The 17,503-nt window shown below is 64.4% G+C and overlaps 1 protein-coding gene across 2 annotated transcripts in view; it reads left to right on the forward strand.

Annotated features, from left to right (window-relative positions):
- Positions 1-17,503, forward strand: part of CELSR2 (cadherin EGF LAG seven-pass G-type receptor 2) — a 63,900-nt gene that overhangs the window by 40,644 nt on the left and 5,753 nt on the right. For both annotated transcript variants that reach the window (XM_054026828.1, XM_054026829.1), the window contains exons 14-30: positions 155-275; positions 1,382-1,565; positions 2,715-2,816; positions 3,000-3,094; positions 4,071-4,280; positions 5,178-5,361; positions 6,026-6,169; positions 6,907-7,093; positions 9,580-9,747; positions 9,870-9,996; positions 10,282-10,482; positions 10,801-10,975; positions 13,252-13,364; positions 15,600-15,679; positions 16,197-16,323; positions 16,728-16,850; positions 17,354-17,484. In XM_054026828.1, coding sequence (XP_053882803.1) covers positions 155-275; positions 1,382-1,565; positions 2,715-2,816; positions 3,000-3,094; positions 4,071-4,280; positions 5,178-5,361; positions 6,026-6,169; positions 6,907-7,093; positions 9,580-9,747; positions 9,870-9,996; positions 10,282-10,482; positions 10,801-10,975; positions 13,252-13,364; positions 15,600-15,679; positions 16,197-16,323; positions 16,728-16,850; positions 17,354-17,484 — 2,472 coding nt within the window. The remainder of the gene's footprint in view (positions 1-154; positions 276-1,381; positions 1,566-2,714; positions 2,817-2,999; positions 3,095-4,070; positions 4,281-5,177; positions 5,362-6,025; positions 6,170-6,906; positions 7,094-9,579; positions 9,748-9,869; positions 9,997-10,281; positions 10,483-10,800; positions 10,976-13,251; positions 13,365-15,599; positions 15,680-16,196; positions 16,324-16,727; positions 16,851-17,353; positions 17,485-17,503) is intronic.

Here is a 17,503-nt window from a genome sequence, read left to right on the forward strand (position 1 = left end):
TGCCAGGCATGTGTGGGAGCAGTGCCAAGAGTGAGTGTGTGCGGGGGGGAGTTGCAGCCCACACGAGTGAGTGCCGGGTGCCCAGCGAGGGCGGGGGGGGGGACAGCATGTGCCATGTGGATGCAGGTAACGAAGCTGGGGCTGCTCTGCGCAGGATTGACCAGCCGTGCCCGCGGGGGTGGTGGGGGCACCCCATGTGCGGCCCCTGCAACTGTGACATCAGCAAAGGCTTCGATCCTGACTGCAACAAAACCAGTGGGGAGTGTCACTGCAGGGTGAGTGAGAGCGATACCACTGCAGGGGGATGCGGGGGAGTGCCTGGGTCAGCTGGGGGGAGATACCACTGCAGGGAGACTGCGGGAGGGAGGGGGCGGGTCAGTTGGGGGCAGATACCACTGCAGAGGGAGTGGGAGGGTGCTCGCGTCAGCTGGGGGGAGATACCACTGCAGAGGGACTGGTGGGGGGTGCCTGGGTCAGCTGGGGGGAGATACCATTGCAGGTTGGTGAGGTTTGTGTGGGGATAGCACTGCAGGGGGAGTGGGGGTATGGGGGGTACCACTGCAGGGGGATTTAGGGGGTTCCTGGGTCAGCTGGGGGGAGACATGACTGCAGGTTGGGGAGGTGTGTGTGGGGATAGCACTGCAGGGGGAGTGGAGGTATGGGGGGGGATACCACTGCAGGGGGATGGGGGGAGGGTGCTCAGCCCAGCTGGGGGGATAGCACTGTTGGGCAGTGCCACTGACCCAGAGCTTAGCTCCAGGGCTTTCAGCTCCTTCTGCCCCTCCCATCAGCCCCCCCGCTGCAGTCTGGCTGTGCTGCCCGTCCCCTGCTCGGCTCTGGCCCTGGGCCTTGTGTCCCCACCCACGCTGGGTTCCCAGAAGGGCTCCAGCAGGGGCCCGGAACTGAGCAGCACTGGGACAAGCACTCTCATGAGGCAGTTTGAGGGCCCAGGTGGATTGTGAGATTTTTTGCCCTCTTCAGCCTTGGGCGCGTGCTGGTGGGGTTGGGCTGCTGGGCTCTGGTGGTACCTGCCCCATAGAATGGCTCTGCCCATGGCCTGGGCAATAGACAGCCGAGGGGCTGTCAGCGGGACATGGTCGGTCGCAGTGCCTGCTGGCTGTATGGGGGTCCATGCGTGAACAGAGTTTGGCGAGTCAGTCCCCCGCCTCTCCCCTGGCACTAACTAGGTCCTGCCAGCAGGCTTAGCTGGATGGGTGGGGGCTGTACTCCCCCTCCACCGAGAGGAGCCCCATGGGGCGGGAGGCAATGGGTGGATCGAGCCCTGCAGCGACCTGTGGGCTGCCTGGTCGATAAATGGGATTTGGCTGCCCAGGGCTGCCAGCTGCCCCCTGGGGCTAACATCCTGTGTTCTGCCCCCCAGGAGAATCACTACCGGCCGCTGGCCAGCGACTCCTGCCTGCTATGCGACTGCTACCCCACAGGCTCCCTGGCGCGGCTCTGTGACCCCGAGACAGGGCAGTGCCAGTGCAAACCAGGCGTCATCGGGCGACGCTGCGACCGCTGTGATAACCCCTTTGCTGAGGTCACCGCCAACGGCTGCGAAGGTCGGCCCAGTCCCCATGGCACAGTGGGACACGGTCCCCAGGGCACAGAGGGACGCGGTCCCCAGGGCACAGAGGGACGCGATCCCCAGGGCACAGAGGGACGCGGCCCCCAGGGCACAGTGGGTGCAGCCCCCAGGGCATGGCAGGGCCCGGCCCCCTGGGCACAGCGGGTGCAGCCCCCAGGGCATGGCAGGGACCGCCCCCCAGGGCAGGGCCCAGCCCCCAGGGCACAGCGGGTGCGACCCCCAGGGCATAGGAGGATGCGGTCCCCAGGGCATGGCAGGGACTGGCCCCCAGGGCACAGTGGGACGCGATCCCCAGGGCACAGAGGGACGCGGCCCCCAGGGCATGGCAGGACCCAGCCCCCTGGGCACAGTAGGTGCAGCCCCCAGGGCATGGCAGGGACCGCCCCCCAGGGCAGGGCCCAGCCCCCAGGTCACAGCGGGTGCGACCCCCCAGGGCATAGGAGGACGCGGTCCCCAGGGTGAGGTGAGGCCTGGCCCCCAGGGCATGGCAGAGCCCAGTACCCAGGGCATGGCAGGGACCAGCCCCCAGAGCACAACGGGTTCAGCCGCCGGGGCATGGTGTGGCCTGGTCCCCAGGGCATGGCAAGGCCCGGCGCCCAGGGCATAGGAGGACGCAGTCCCCAGGGCATGGCAGGGACCCTGCAGCAGGAAATAAAGGAGTTGCTGGGGGGGTGGGGTCATATTGGATAGCTCCGCCCCACCCTGGGATTGGAGGGTGGAGCTGTCAGTATCAGCAGGGGGCTGAACGGACAGTAGCCCCTGAACTGTGGGCCCCCTGCTGCCCCCCCCCCCCACTGGCGAAGGGGGTCTCTGGGCCGCCGGTTGCCAAGGTCTCCCAGCCAGAATGTGGCCCATGGCCCCGGGTGATGTCCCGTCCCCCCGACTCCCTTGTTCCCCAGACTCCCCATGGATCCCGCTGCCTGCCCAGCCCCCGGCAGGCCCTTGTCCAGGCAGGGTCTGTGATAGCAACCCCCCAACCCGGGGCTGTCCTGTGGCCCGTGTGCCCCCCAACCAGGGCTCCCCTGAGCACACTGAGGTAAAGCTGGTCCCTGGACCTGCCCAGCTGGGGCACCTGCCCGGATACCGCGGGGCTCTTGCTCTGATTTGCCTCTTTGCCGTGCAGTGAATTACGACAGCTGCCCCCGTGCCATCGAAGCCAACATCTGGTGGCCCCGCACCCGCTTTGGGCTGCCCGCCGCGTCGCCCTGCCCCCGAGGATCCTTCGGTAAATATGTGCCACTGCGATGGGAGATGGTGCTCGATGCGCCCTCGTGCCACGGCTGCAGCGTGATGCCCTGTGCCCGCCTGCTCAGGAGCTGGGGGCGCAGGACGGCGCTGACTCGCTGGTGGCAGGGGGTGGATAACAGGGCCGGGGCGCCCCATGGTGACCCCTGTTGTCTTCCCACAGGCACCGCGGTGCGGCACTGTGACGAGCACAAGGGCTGGCTGGCTCCCAACCTCTTCAACTGCACCTCGTTGCCCTTCGCCCAGCTCCGGAGCCTGGTAAGTGGTGTCTGCCCAGCACTCTCAGAGCCGGAAAGCCCAGACCCAGCCCTGTCAGGGCCCCTCGGCAGCTCCCAGTGCCCTGGCTGTGACTCCAGGGGGCCCCAGCATGCACTGCTCCACCTGGAGAGGTGAGGCCTGGGGTGCGGTTCAGCAGTGCATGCTGGGAGTGGTGCTCCCTGTACGGGCAGCCCCACAGGAGTTGGCCCCCCAGCACCAGGCGCTTTAGACGAGGTCGTGTTGTGCTCTGGGCCAGCCCCAGCGCAGGGGCCATTGGAGCTGCCAGGCTCCCCTTGCCTTGCCCCACACTTCATCCTGGCCCCCCTATTCTGTCCCCAGCCCCCCTCAGGCTTCACCTCCTCTCCCAAGCTGGGGGTGCTGGGGGCTGAGGAGCTGCCCTGTCACTCACTGTGGGGAAGGTCCGGACCTGCTGGGCTGTTTAGCTCCCCCCATGCAAAGGTATCGGGGTGGGGGGGCTCTGCCAGCTTCCTGCAGCAGCTCTGATTGGCTGCCCTTCCCCAGGAGACGGGGCAGTGGGGAAGGCAGCCAATCAGAGGGGGTTTTCCCACAAACTGACCAGTCCCATCCTTGGGGAGGGCATCATGAGAGCTGGGCTCCAAAGGCAGCTGGACCTCAGCCATGAGGCCTCTCCCCAGCCCAGGCTGCATTCGGTCTGGGACTCCCCTGCCTTCCCAGCACCTGGCCCTGAGCCCCCCAGGGCACGTTCAGTCTGAGGCCCCTCATGCCCTCATGTCCCCCCAGGTGCCTAGTGCTGAGGCCCCCAGGCTGCGTTCAGCCTGGGCCCCTCCACCTCCCCAGTGCCCGGACCTGAGCCCCCAGGCCGCATTCAGTCTGAGGCCCCCCTGCCTCCCATGTGCCCGACCCTGAGTCCCCCAGGCCATGTTTGGTCTGAGGCCCCTCGTGCCCCTTCCGGTGCCCCAGTGCCCAGCACTGATGACTGCCTTGCCTGGTGCAGGTGGAGCGGCTGCTGCGGAACGAGTCGCTCCTGGACCCGGGGCTGGTGCAGCAGGCAGCCCTGCAGCTGCACAATGCCACCCAGCACACAACCAGCTACTTCGGCAGTGACGTGCGGGTGGCGTACCAGCTCTGCGCCCGCCTCCTGAAGCATGAGAGCCACCAGCAGGGCTTTGGTTTGGCCGCCACACAGGACGTCCACTTCACCGAGGTGCCAGCGGGTCGGGAGAGCAGCTGGGGTGGCGCAGGGAAGCCCTGCCAGGCAGGCACAGGGGTAGGGGCTTCAGGTGGCATTGCCTAGAGAGGGAGGGACCTTGGCTCATGGGCACGGGGGGCTTGTTGTGATCAGAGGATGCTCCCCTGCTGGGGCCACACGTGTGCCCCATGGGGCAAGCTGGAGACTGACCCCGTGTAAAGCAGCTGGCACGGGAACCTGGGAAAGACTCTGAGCACTGCCATGCCTGTCCGGGCTGCCCCTGGGTATGGGTGGAGGGTGGCTGGGCAGCTCGGTGACGCCTTACAGGACACAGGCTGGGCATGGCTGGTGGCAGGTGCATGGGCAGGGGGTTGACAGGAAGGATGTGGGGCCCCAGTGTCACTTGGTGCAGGCTGTCCAGGGGACTCCTGGGGCTCTTGTGGCCTGGGGCAGGTGATTCCCCCTCACACCCACAAGCAAAATGCCCGTCTGGGGAGATGAAGCAGGCAGAACCCACAGGATTGGGTGGGTCCCACGGGATGGGTGGGTACCATGAGGTTGGGCGGGTCCCCCAGGGGCAGGAAGATCCCAGGTTGGGCGGATTCCATGGGGTTGGGTTGGTCCCCCAGAGGCAGGCGGGTCCCCCAGGTTGGGCAGGGCCCCAGACACCCTGACCCCACGGTGCTGGGCGCCAGCATAAGAGCCATGGAACTGGATCCCCAGATGGCTCCACTGAGACCCGAACCGCGACCTTGGCTCAGCCCCGGAGGGGTGGGACCCAGGCGCTCGGTCACCATGGTGACGAGCCTGCTTGCCGCAGTGCCTAGCCAGGCCTGTGCTCTGGACCCCGACCCGGGGGTGCCCCGTGTGTCAGCCCAGCAGGGCCCCGTGCTCATGATGCCACCCTGACAGAACCTGCTGCGGGTGGGCAGTGCCCTGCTGGACCCCAGCAACAAGCGCCACTGGGAGCTGATCCAGCAGACGGAGGGCGGCACGGCCTGGCTGCTGAAGCGCTACGAGGATTACGCCAGCACCCTGGGCCAGAACCTGCGCCAGACCTACCTGAGTCCCTTCACCCTCGTCACGCCCAACATCGGTGAGGGTGTGGCCGCTGCGTGGGGGGCATGGCTGCTGCATGGGGGCGTGGCTGTCATGAGGGTGGGCTGTTTCTGAGTGGGCCCGGCTGTGCCCATGTGCAGTGAGGGCAGCAGTTGTCTGGGCCTGGGGGCTCGCTACAGAGGCCCTGGGGGGCCTGTCCAGCCCCAGAGCCAGGCCCCCCCAGCAGGCAGCTCATGGGCTTCGGCGGGGCGAGAGGTTCTCTGGACATCTCCCCCAGCCCGTGCATCATGGCTCAGCTGGTGCTGGCTCCACAGGGGGTGCTGGCTGCTGTGCCTGGGAGCTGGAAGGGGAGCCCTAGCGTGTGAGGGAGCCCAGCCTTATCCCCCACAGGGCTCGCTCCTGAGCAGCCCCAGTCCGGGGAAGGTGGGCACTCGGTGCCCCCATGGCTGGGCCCGGGAGTCTCCAGGGCTCCCAGAATCATGGCCATATGTTGGCTTGGCTGCCCAGCCTGGGAGGCCTGTGTGTGGTGCAGGGGGGCGGCAGCGGGCGGTGGCTGGGGTCTGGGTCCAGGCAGCCGAGCCGTGCAGGGTGTGGATGGGGCCGAGCTGGGAGCCAGCATGTGCAGGAGGGTGGGGTGAGCTCGACGGGGGAAGGCTGTGCCATCGGCAGACCCAGCCCCTCATGGGGGGTCTCTCCGCCAGTCATCTCTGTAGTGCGGCTGGACAAGGGGAACTTCGCTGGCGCCAAGCTGCCCCACTACGAGGCACTGCAGGGCAAGAAGCCCGCGGACCTGGAAACCACCGTCATCCTCCCCAAAACCGTCTTCCGGGCGCCCGAGGGCAAAGGTGAGTCAGTGGCAGTGCCCCACCGGGGGGCACCAGCAGGGGGTGGAGCTGGGCAGCACCTATGGGGAGACCAGGATTGAGGGAAGGCTGGAGGGGGAGCCCTGGGCTGGAATTGAGGGGGCAGCAGTTCGGGAGTGAGGGGCATCGGCAGAGCTGGGGGGAGCCCAGGGCTGGGATTGAGGGGGCAGCAGGTGGGGAGTGAGGGGCACTGGCAGAGCTGGGGGGAGCCCAGGGCTGGGATTGAGGGGGCAGCAGGTGGGGAGTGAGGGGCACTGGCAGAGCTGGGGGGAGCCCAGGGCTGGGATTGAGGGGGCAGCAGGTGGGGAGTGAGGGGCACTGGCAGAGCTGGGGGGAGCCCAGGGCTGGGATTGAGGGGGCAGCAGGTGGGGAGTGAGGGGCACTGGCAGAGCTGGGGGGAGCCCAGGGCTGGGATTGAGGGGGCAGCAGGTGGGGAGTGAGGGGCACTGGCAGAGCTGGGGGGATCCCGCCCAGGGCTGGGATTGAGGGGGCAGCAGGTGGGGAGTGAGGGGCACCGGCAGAGCTGGGGGGAACCCAGGGCTGGGCTGTAATCCTAGACCCGCTGCAGCCCTGGGGGAACATGGCACAGCCTGACGTTCTCTGCGGGCACTGGCCTGTAGTGCAGGGAGTGCGGTGGGACTGGTCCTCGCCTGGGTCTATGCTGCCCTCGCAGGAGCAAGGTCCGGCCCAGCTCGCACCTACCCTGATTTTCCCTCCAGACCCACCCATGGGCAGTGCCAAGCAGCCCCCCAGTTCTGCAGAGGAGGAGGAGGAGCCGTCACTGGTGACCAGGCACAAGAGGCATCCGAACCTGAGTGAGGGCCAGGCCGTGGCGAGTGTGATTATCTACCGCACGCTGGCAGGGCTGCTGCCGGAGCAGTACGACACGGACAAGCGGAGCCTGCGGTACCCACAGCGCTGGGGAAAGGAGCCCGGGGGGGGGGGGGGGGTGCTGGGGAGAGGAGCCGGCGGGGGCATTGGAGAGAGGCGCGGGGGGGGCATTAGAGAGAGGAGCCGGGGGGGGGGGGGTTGCATTGGGGAAAGGAGCTGGGGGGGCTTTGGGGAGAGGAGCCCAGGGGGAGGGGGCACTGGGGAGAATATGGTGCAGGGTCGGGCAGGGAGAGGCAGTGAAGGCCCCTGTTTACCCTCAGCCAACATGCCATGGCCCTGCCCTGCAGGGTCCCCAGGGGAGCTCGGTCTCCACGGCCCTGCTGGGAACTGGGCTGGGACCCTCCCCACATCTCCTCTGGCAGGTAGTTGTGGCACAGGAGGGGCAGGTAGCTGTAGGGGGCAGAGGCACAGGGGGCGCAGGCGGGGGGCTGTGACAATGCGGTTCTGGCGGAACCCAACTGAGAGTGCCAAACCAGGACAAATTGCTCAAACAGGGCAGTTACAGCCCAAGGCTGGGGTTTTTCCACCTCTAAGGCAAACCAAACCAGCCAGACTAGGAAGACTTCGGTCTCACCCCATTGGCTAACCGCAAGTCTCACAAGCAATCTCCTTAGACACTCCAGTTTCCCAGTATTACCACCAGTGCCACTCGTTATGGGGACAGATGGTTATGAAACCAATATCCCAGTAAAAGAAAAAGGTTCTCCTGATCCCAAAGGACCAAGCCCCAGACCCAGGTCAATATACAAATCAGATCTTACCCACAAATCACGCTGTTGCCAATCCTTTAGAATCTAAAATCTAAAGGTTTATTCATAAAAGGAAAAAGATAGAGATGAGAGTTAGAATTGGTTAAATGGAATCAATTACATACAGTAATGGCAAAGTTCTTGGTTCAGGCTTGTAGCAGCGATGGAATAAACTGCAGGTTCAAATCAAGTCTCTGGAATACATCCCCCGCTGGGATGGGTCCTCAGTCCTTTGTTCAGAGCTTCAGTTTGTAGCAAAGTCCCTACAGAGGTAAGAAGCAGGATTGAAGACAAAATGGAGATGAGGCATCAGCCTTATATAGTCTTTTCCAGGTGCAAGAACACCTCCTTGTTCTTACTGTGGAAAATTACAGCAAAATGGAGCCTGGAGTCACATGGGCCAGTCCCTGCATACTTTGCTGAGTCTGAAGGCATATTTGCCTTCACTCAATGGGTCCATTGTATAGCTGATGGTCCTTAATGGGCCATCAAGCAGGCTAGGCAGAGCTAATCTCAGCTTGTCTGGGATGTCACCCAGAAGCATAGAATAAGTTTGAAATACAGACAGTATAGAGCCCATATTCATAACTTCAACTACAAAACTGATACACACATATAGACAGCATAATCATAACCAGTAAACCATAACCTTGTCCTAGACACCCCATTTGACCCCCTTTATACAAGATTTGGGTGCCACTACAGGACCTTGGTTGCAACAATGATCTATATGGTCCCAGTTTATGTCAATAACGTCACAGGGGCAGGTAGCTGGGGGGAGCAGAGACGCAGGGGGCGCAGGTGGGGGGCAGGTAGCTGGGGGAGCAGAGACTTGGGGGTGCAGGCAGGGGGCAGGTAGCTGCGGGAGCAGAGACTCGGGGGCGCAGGCAGGGGGCAGGTAGCTGTGGGGGGCAGAGGTACAGGGACTGCAGGCGGGGGGCAGGTAGCAGGTGGGGGGCAGAGGGCACAGGGCGCGCAGGCGGGGGGCAGGTAGGGTGGGGGCAGAGGCACAGGGGGCGCAGGAGGTGGGCAGGTAGCTGTAGGGGGCAGAGGCACAGGGACTGCAGGCGGGGGGCAGGTAGGGTGGGGGGCAGAGGCACAGGGCGCGCAGGTGGGGCAGATAGCTGGGGGGAGCAGAGACACAGGGGCGCAGGCAGGGAGCAGGTAGCTTTGGGGAGCAGAGACTTGGGGGTGCAGGCAGGGAGCAGGTAGCTGGGGGAGCAGAGACTCGGGGGCGCAGGCAGGGGGCAGGTAGCTGTGGGGGGCAGAGGCACAGGGACTGCAGGCGGGGGGCAGGTAGGGTGGGGGGCAGAGGTACAGGGACTGCAGGCGGGGGGCAGGTAGCGGGTGGGGGGCAGAGGCACAGGGCGCACAGGTGGGGGCAGATAGCTGGGGGGAGCAGAGACACAGGGGGCGCAGGCGGGGGGCAGGTAGCTGGGGGGAGTAGAGACTCAGGGGGCGCAGGCGGGGGGCAGGTAGCTGGGGGGAGCAGAGACTCAGGGGGCGCAGGCGGGGGGCAGGTAGCTGGGGGGAGTAGAGGCACAGGGGGCGCAGGAGGTGGGCAGGTAGCTGTAGGGGGCAGAGGCACAGGGACTGCAGGCGGGGGGCAGGTAGGGTGGGGGGAGCAGAGACACAGGGAGGCAGACGGGGGGCAGGTAGCTGGGGTGGGCGGAGCACACAGGTCCCGGTCGTTAGGGCCGAGGCGAGGCGGACACATGGCACTGGGTCCCATGGCCCTGGCTGTTCCTGCAGGGTCCCCAAACGGCCCGTCATCAACACGCCGGTGGTGAGCATCAGCGTGCACGCCGAGGAGCAGCGGGGACTGCGGGTGCTGGAGAAGCCCGTCACCGTGCAATTCCGGCTGCTGGAGACGGAGGAGCGCTCCAAGCCCATCTGCGTCTTCTGGAATCACTCCATGCTGTGAGTACCCCCAGGCCGGGCCCAGCCCGCCCCCTGCGAGGGAGGGCTCTGGGGGACCCTGGTGAGGTGACAGGGCCTGCGAGCCCAGAGCCCCCCCCAACTCTGGCTTTCCTGCTCCCCAGGCCCGGCGGGGCGGGCGGCTGGTCAGCCAGGGGCTGCGAGCTGGTCTTCAGGAACGAGAGCCATGTCAGCTGCCAGTGCAGCCACATGACCAGTTTTGCTGTGCTGATGGACATCTCCAGGAGAGAGGTGAGCAGGCAGGGGGCAGGGCCCCAAGCCAGGGAGTGGAGCCATGGGCGGGGTCACAGTGTTAGAGGTGGGGTGGGGCCCCATCCCCCAGGGAGTGGGGCTATAGGTGGGCCCACAGTGTAAGGGGTAAGAGGGGGAGGAGTCCCATCCCCAAGGAGGTGGAGCCATGGGCAGGCCCCATGTGAGAGAGGGTGGGGCTATGGTGATCTCTGAGCCCCGAGCTGGTTGCGGGGCGGGGCCCATGGTGCCTGGCTGCTGCCCAACGAGCCCCCCTTTGCCCCCCAGAACGGGGAGATCCTGCCGCTGCAGACCATCACCTACGCCTCTGTGGCCGTGACACTGGGCAGCCTCCTGCTCACCTTCCTGGTGCTGGCTGGCCTGCGCGCCCTGCACGCCAACCAGCACAGCATCCGCAAGAACACCGCCGCCGCCCTCTTCCTCGCCGAGCTCGTCTTCCTGCTGGGCATCAACCAGGCCGACGTCCCCGTGAGCCTGCGGGCGGGGGCAGGGGTGGGGGGAGGGCTGGACCTGCCTTGGTCCCTCCTGCAGCGCGACTGGCACAGGGGTGGGTGCTGAGCGGTCTCATGACCCTTGTGCAGGCGGCGGCTGGGCCCTGTGCCTCCGCATGGAGCCCCGGCAGGGCTGCCTGAGCCCAGGCATGGAGACCCTGCAGTGTGCAGTCTCCCAGCTGGGGGCAGCAGGGCACCCCAGAGCCTGTGGGGCACACGCTAACTGGGGTGTCCTGGGGCCTTTCCCTGGCTGTGCTGGCTCCCCCCACTCCCTAACGCCCTGCTCTCCCCGCAGTTTGCCTGCACTGTGATCGCCATCCTGCTGCACTTCTTCTACATGTGCACCTTCGCATGGCTCCTGCTGGAGGCACTGCATCTCTACCGCATGCTGACTGAGGTGCGGGACATCAACCACAGCCCCATGCGCTTCTACTATATGGTGGGCTGGGGCGTGCCAGCCTTCATCACAGGTGAGCCCGGCGCTGCCCTGCCTCCCTGCTGGGGCTATATCTGCTCCCACGTCTCCGCTGTCAGCAGCTGGGCAAGGCAGGGAGGGTAATGCTCTCGGCAGGCTGGGAGGAGCAGGGTGCCCCCGCCCCCCCATGCTGGCTGGGAGTTCTGTACTGAGCCCTCAGCAACCAGTTATCTAGTGTGGATGCCTCTGGAGTCACAGACAGTCCCCTGGGGCATTCCGACCTTTGTGGTAGCTAGTCACTCACCACAGATCACAGCAAGGTTCAGGGCACTCCCAGTCCCAAAGGACCAGTCACTTCTCCCTAGGGTGACCAGATGACAAAGGTGAAATATCGTAACGCAGGGGGGCGGCAGAAAAAAAAAACCAAAAGCTGCCGGACCCTCCCCCAACCCCCCCCCCCCGCACCAGCTCGCCTCGTCTCCACTTCCCCCCGTAGGGGAAGGTGCCCAGCTGGTGCAATCTTGCCCATTCAGCAGCATTTCAGGCAGGCGGCAGTTCTGCCCTGTAGCACAGAGCACCCCGGGATTAGGAAGTGAGCTGCTGGGGCGTGCTCAGCCTGCGGCCGCTGTGACCCCACCGAGTTGCCCTGTGCGTGGGGCAAGTCTGTCCCCACGTACAAGAACAGCCTGTAGCGCCGACCCGCCCACGGCCCGTCCCTGCGCTGCAGCCCCGGGAGGTTCGGGGCAGGGCATGGCACGCGCAACAGCTGGGCAAAGGGGCCGGGGGATACGGGAGGCCTCGAGGAACGGGGGCCGCCAGCCGCCCCAGGGGAGCGGGCCAGTGGGCAGCAGCTCTGCCCCTCAGGCGCGGGGTCTGGGCATGGCATTGGCAGCCTGGCCAGGCGCCCCGCAGCCTCTCCCATCTTCACGCAGCTCGAGATGCAGGACAAACAAGCAATTTTGTCCTCCCCAAATCCCTGCCCTGGCCCTACTTTCTTCATGGCCGTGCCACGCACGCTGGTGTCACCCCCTCCCTCCAGCGCTTGCGCCATCATACAGCTGATCAGCGCAAGCCTGGGAGGGAGGAGGAATGTGGCGTGCTTGGGGAAGAGGCGGAGCCAGGGCAGGGATTTGGGGAGGGATCCAATGGGGCAGCGAGGGCGCGGGGCTGGGGGTGGGTCCAGGGTGGGGATTTGGGAAGGGATCCAATGGGGGAAGGAGGGAGCAGAGTCGGGGCACGAGCCCCTCTGGGCTCCGCCTGTGTGCCGGAGCGGAGGGCAAAAAATTGCTTGTTTATCGGGAGACTCCCGATAAAATCGGGATGTCTGGTCACGCTACTTCCCCCAGCTCAGTTGCACCTTAGATCTCACCCCAAGGACACGGCTTGTTTCTTTTGTTTGGGGGTTTGATTCCCCTCCTGCCATGTGCTCTGAGCTGCAAACTCAGCAGTTGGGAGGAATCCACTTGCCTGACTCCACTTCACGGGGACGAGGGAGAACAAATGTCTTTTGTCCTCTCGCTGACAGTACGTAGGGACGTTCCAGTGGCAGGTCTGGTATCCATGGACCTCTCCCGTGGGTAGGGCTGGCTCTAGGATTTTTGCCGCCCAAAGCAAAAACAATTTTGCCCCCCCACCCCATTTAATTACCCCACCCCCGGCCCCGCCACAACTCCGCCCCTTCCCCAAATCCCCAGCCCTGCCTCCTCCTGGGAGGGAGGGGGAGACTCCGAGTGGCCGCGGCGCAGGCGCCGCTTCTCCCCCTCCCTCCCAGGCGCCCAAGCCTGGGAGGGAAGGGGAGCAGCGGCGCGTGAAACGGCCGCTCGGGATCTCCCCCTCCCTCCCAGGTTTGAGAGCCTGGGAGGGAGGGCGAGTAGCGGCGCACGAATCAGCTGTTTCGCGCGCCGTGGCAGCAGCAGCGGAGGTGAGCTAGGGCGGCCGGGGCACATTTTTAGGGGCGGCATTCTGGCGCCGGCCATGCCGCCCCTAAAAATGTGCCGCCCCAAGCACCAGCTTGTTTTGCTGGTGCCTAGAGCCGGCCCTGCCCATGGGGCAGGGTGTCACCCCTTCTTTGGAGACTATCCCTTCGCACTAGCTAACGTCTCTCTGGGCTGTTGGGTCCCACCGGCACACAGGCTCACAATCCGACCCCTCAGATGTCACCTTGCGATAAGGGATAGGGATGTTCTGGGTGAGATTGACGCCGGCAGCCGCTCCCAAGCACTCAGTAAAGACTGACCGCATCCTTCCCGGTCTGAGGGCTCATGGATTGCTGGCTCCTCCGTACCCTGCCAGGATGTGATGTGATTAGCCATGCGGCTCCTCTCTTCGCAGGGCTGGCTGTGGGGCTGGACCCCGAAGGCTACGGGAACCCCGATTTCTGTTGGCTCTCCATCTACGACACACTGGTCTGGAGCTTCGCTGGGCCCATTGCCTTTGCTGTCTCGGTGCGTATGGGGGCAGTGGGGGTCTCGGAGGCTAGTGCATGGGGCTGGGGAGACACGGAGGATCAAAGGGCAGCAAGGCCAACAGCAGCATGGTCTGGCCCGGGCACCCCCCCAGTCCCCCTGCAGTGGTATCTCCCCCCAGCTGGCCCGGATAACTCCCTGCTCCCCCTGCAGTGGTGTCTGCCCCCAGCTGACCAAGGCACCCCCCCCCAGTCTCCCTGCAGTGGTATCTCCCCCCAGCCCCCCTGCAGTGGTATCTCCCCCCAGCTGACCCAGGCACCACCGCCCCAGTCCCCCTGCAGTGGTATCCCCCCCCAGCTGACCCAGGCACCCCCCCAGTCCCCCTGCAGTGGTATCGCCCTCACTCATCCTGCAGTGACACTCCCTGCTGGTTTTGTTGCAGTCGGGGTCGAAGCCTTTGCTGACGTCACAGTTGCAGGGGCCTGTGACAATGCGGTTCTGGCGGAACCCAACTGAGAGTGCCAACTCAGGACAAATTGCTCAAATAGGGCAGTTACAGCCCAAGGCTGGGGTTTTTTCCACCTCTAAGGCAAACCAGCCAGACTAGGAGGACTTCGGTCTCACCCCACTGGCTAACCACAAGTCTCACAAGCAATCTCCTCAGACACTCCAGTTTTCCAGTATTACCACCAGTGCCACTCGTTATGGGGACAAATGGTTATGAAAACCAATACCCCAGTAAAAGAAAAAGGTTCTCCTGATCCCAAAGGACCAAGCCCCAGACCCAGGTCAATATACAAATCAGATCTTACCCACAAATCACGCTGTTGCCAATCCTTTAGAATCTAAAATCTAAAGGTTTATTCATAAAAGGAAAAAGATAGAGATGAGAGTTAGAATTGGTTAAATGGAATCAATTACATACAGTAATGGCAAAGTTCTTGGTTCAGGCTTGTAGCAGCGATGGAATAAACTGCAGGTTCAAATCAAGTCTCTGGAATACACCCCCTGCTGGGATGGGTCCTCAGTCCTTTGTTCAAAGCTTCAGCTTGTAGCAAAGTTCCTCCAGAGGTATGAAGCAAGATTGAAGACCAGATGGAGATAAGGCATCAGCCTTATATAGTATTTTCCAGGTGTAAGAACACCTCTTTGTTCTTACTGTGGAAAATTACAGCAAAATGGAGCCTGGAGTCACATGGGCAAGTTCCTGCATACTTTGCTGAGTCTGAAGGCATATTTGCCTTCTCTCAATGGGTCCATTGTATAGCTGATGGTCCTTAATGGGCCATCAAGCAGGCTAGGCAGAGCTAACACCAGTTTGTCTGGGATGTCACCCAGAAGCATAGCATAAGTTTGAAATACAGACAGTATAGAGCCAATATTCATAACTTCAACTACAGAATTGATACACACATATAGACAGCATAATCATAACCAGTAAACCATAACCTTGTCTTAGACACCCCATTTGACCCCCTTTATACAAGATTTGGGTGCCACTACAGGACCTTGGTTGCAACAATGATCTATATGGTCCCAGATTATATCAATAACGTCATAGGGCCGCACATAGGGTGCCCCCACCACCCCTGCGGGCACGGCTGGTCAATCCTGCAGAGAGCAGCCCCAGCTTCGTTACCTGCACCCACACTGCACACACTGCCCCCCCCCACACACACCATCGATGGGGTCCTGGCACTCACCCATGTGGTCTGCACTTCCCACCCCCCACACACTCATTCTAGGTTGGGGAGGGGGAGACTAGGAGTCAGGACTCCTGGATTCTATCCCTGCTGGGGGGGGGAGTCTACTGGTTAGAGCAGGGCAGTTGGGAGCCAGGATTCCTGGGTTCTCTTCCCAAGCCTGCCACTGACTTTCTGTTTGACCTGGGACAGGCCCCTTTGCCTCTCAGTGCCTCAGTTTCCCCGCTGAGGTCCCCTGCTGGGGAGAGCCATGAGGGTCGAGGGAAGGACCTGGGCCATACAGACCTGCTGCTCTCCCTCCCACTGGCCTCCAAATTCCTCCTGTCATGCGGAGCCAGGAAGGGAACTCCCCCTATCATGAATTCCTTGAAAGTGTCCCAGCCCAGCTGGACCAGGGCTCTGACCTGGGGGCTGCTTCCCATGGCTCCTGCCGGGACAGCCGCATCCCCCCTTCTGCCTTGGGCTCTGCGCTATGGCCACATGGGCAGACTGTGAGGAGGGGCAGGGGGCCATGGGTATGGACAGGGGGGGCCCTGCCTCGCACTGCTGACCCACCCTCTCCCTCCCATAGATGAGCGTCTTCCTCCATGTCCTGGCCACCAAAGCTACCTGCCTGGCCCAGGAGCGGGGTTTTGAGAAGAGGGGCCCAGTGTGAGTCTTCCCCCTCCCCCCCTCCCGGTGCCTGGCACACTGCAGCAGAGCTGGTCAGCTCTGGCTGGCGGGGCAGCACAGGAAGTGCTGACTGAGGCCTGCTCCCAGGGGGAGGGAACCTGGGGGGTGTTTCTTGGGGGTGGGGCAGCTCTGCTGGGGGAACAGCCTCTACCCCTTCAGTGTGTGCTGCAGGGGTGGGTGTGAGGCGTTGTGTGTGTAGGGGGGCTGTATTGTACAGCGGGGTCTGTAGGTAGCGGTTCGGGTGTGGGGGAGAGGTCAGTGCGGGGCGGGGTTGGTGTGGGGGTGGGCAGGGGAGGGGTCAGTGTGGGCGGGGTTGGTGTGAGCGGGCAGGGGAGGGGTCGGCACAGGCGGGGTTGGTGTGGGGGCGGGGGAGGGAGGGGTTGGTGTGGGCGGGGGAGGGGTCGGTGCAGGCGGGGTGGTGTGGGCAGGCAGGGGAGGGATCGGTGCAGGCGGGGTCGGCATCTCTGGCCTGGCCTGACCCCTCTGCCCGGCGCAGGTCGGGGCTGCGTGCGGCATTCCTGGTGCTGCTGCTGGTTAGCGCGACATGGCTCCTGGCTCTGCTCTCCGTCAACAGCGACGCCATCCTCTTCCACTACCTCTTTGCCGGCTTCAACTTTTTCCAGGTATGGTGAGGCAGGGGGCGGGGCCTTCCCCCAGGATGGGTGGGGCCTTTTCCCAGCGGGGGCGGGGGTCTCCCCAGTTTGGCCCAGAAGCTGAGCCTGAGTAGAGGTGACCCGGAGGCCCCTGCAGCCCTGCGTGGCCCTGTTGGCCCAGAGCTGGCCTCACACCATGGTGCGGAGGGCGGGGTTGCGCTGTGATGGCTGGGGGGGGATCTGGGCCCGGCGCAGGGATCCCCTCTGGAGGAGCCCTGTGCAGGTCCCTGCCCCCAGAGCCATCACCCCCGGCAGGAAGCGTGGCAGCACGTTGGGGCAGGGGGCCTGGCTCATGGACCCTCCCGGCTCCATTCGGGCTCCCGGCCCAGCTCAGTCCCAGCAGGCTCTGACCTGCCCCTCGCGCCCTCCCTCAGGGCCCCTTCATCTTCCTCGCCTGCATCGTCTTCAGCAAGGACGTGAGGAAGGCTCTGAAGTTCAGCTGCAGCAAGAAGCACAGCACAGACCCCGCGCTCACCACAAAATCCACCCTGACCGCAGTGAGTGCCGGCCCCGCATAGCCGGAGTAACTAATGCCTCGGCCTGGCTCTCTGCCCTGGGCGGCGTCATCTCTACCAGGACTGGGCTGGCAGGGGCTGCGGGTTGGGAGTGAGGGGCACCGGCAGAGCTGGGGGGCTAGGGCTGGGATGGCAGGGGCTGTGGGTTGGGAATGAGGGGCACCGGCAGAGGTGGGGGAACCCCAGGGCTGGGCTGGCAGGGGCTGCGGGTTGGGAGTGAGGGGCACCGGCAGAGGTGGGGGGCTAGGGGGACCCCAGGGCTGGGCTGGCAGGGGCTGTGGGTTGGGAATGAGGGGCACCGGCAGAGGTGGGGGGACCCCAGGGCTGGGCTGGCAGGGGCTGCGGGTCGGGAGTGAGGGGCACCGGCAGAGGTGGAGGGACACCAGGGCTGGGCTGGCAGGGGAGGGGCAGGACGCTGAGTGGGAAGTGTCAGAGGAAGCAGTGACTCACTGTCTGCCCCCCTGTTCTCTGCCCCCTGCCCCCAGGCCTACAACTGCAACAACACGTATGTGGCTGGCCGGCTGTACCACACGCCCTTCGGTGCCTCCACGGGCTCCTTGTACAGCACCGTACACTCCGGCAAGAGCCAGCACAGCTACATCCCCTTCGTGCTCAGGTACCGCCCGCCCTGCCAG

Source organism: Malaclemys terrapin, chromosome 4 (assembly GCF_027887155.1).
Source record: "Malaclemys terrapin pileata isolate rMalTer1 chromosome 4, rMalTer1.hap1, whole genome shotgun sequence".
Classification (NCBI taxonomy): Eukaryota; Metazoa; Chordata; order Testudines; family Emydidae; genus Malaclemys; species Malaclemys terrapin.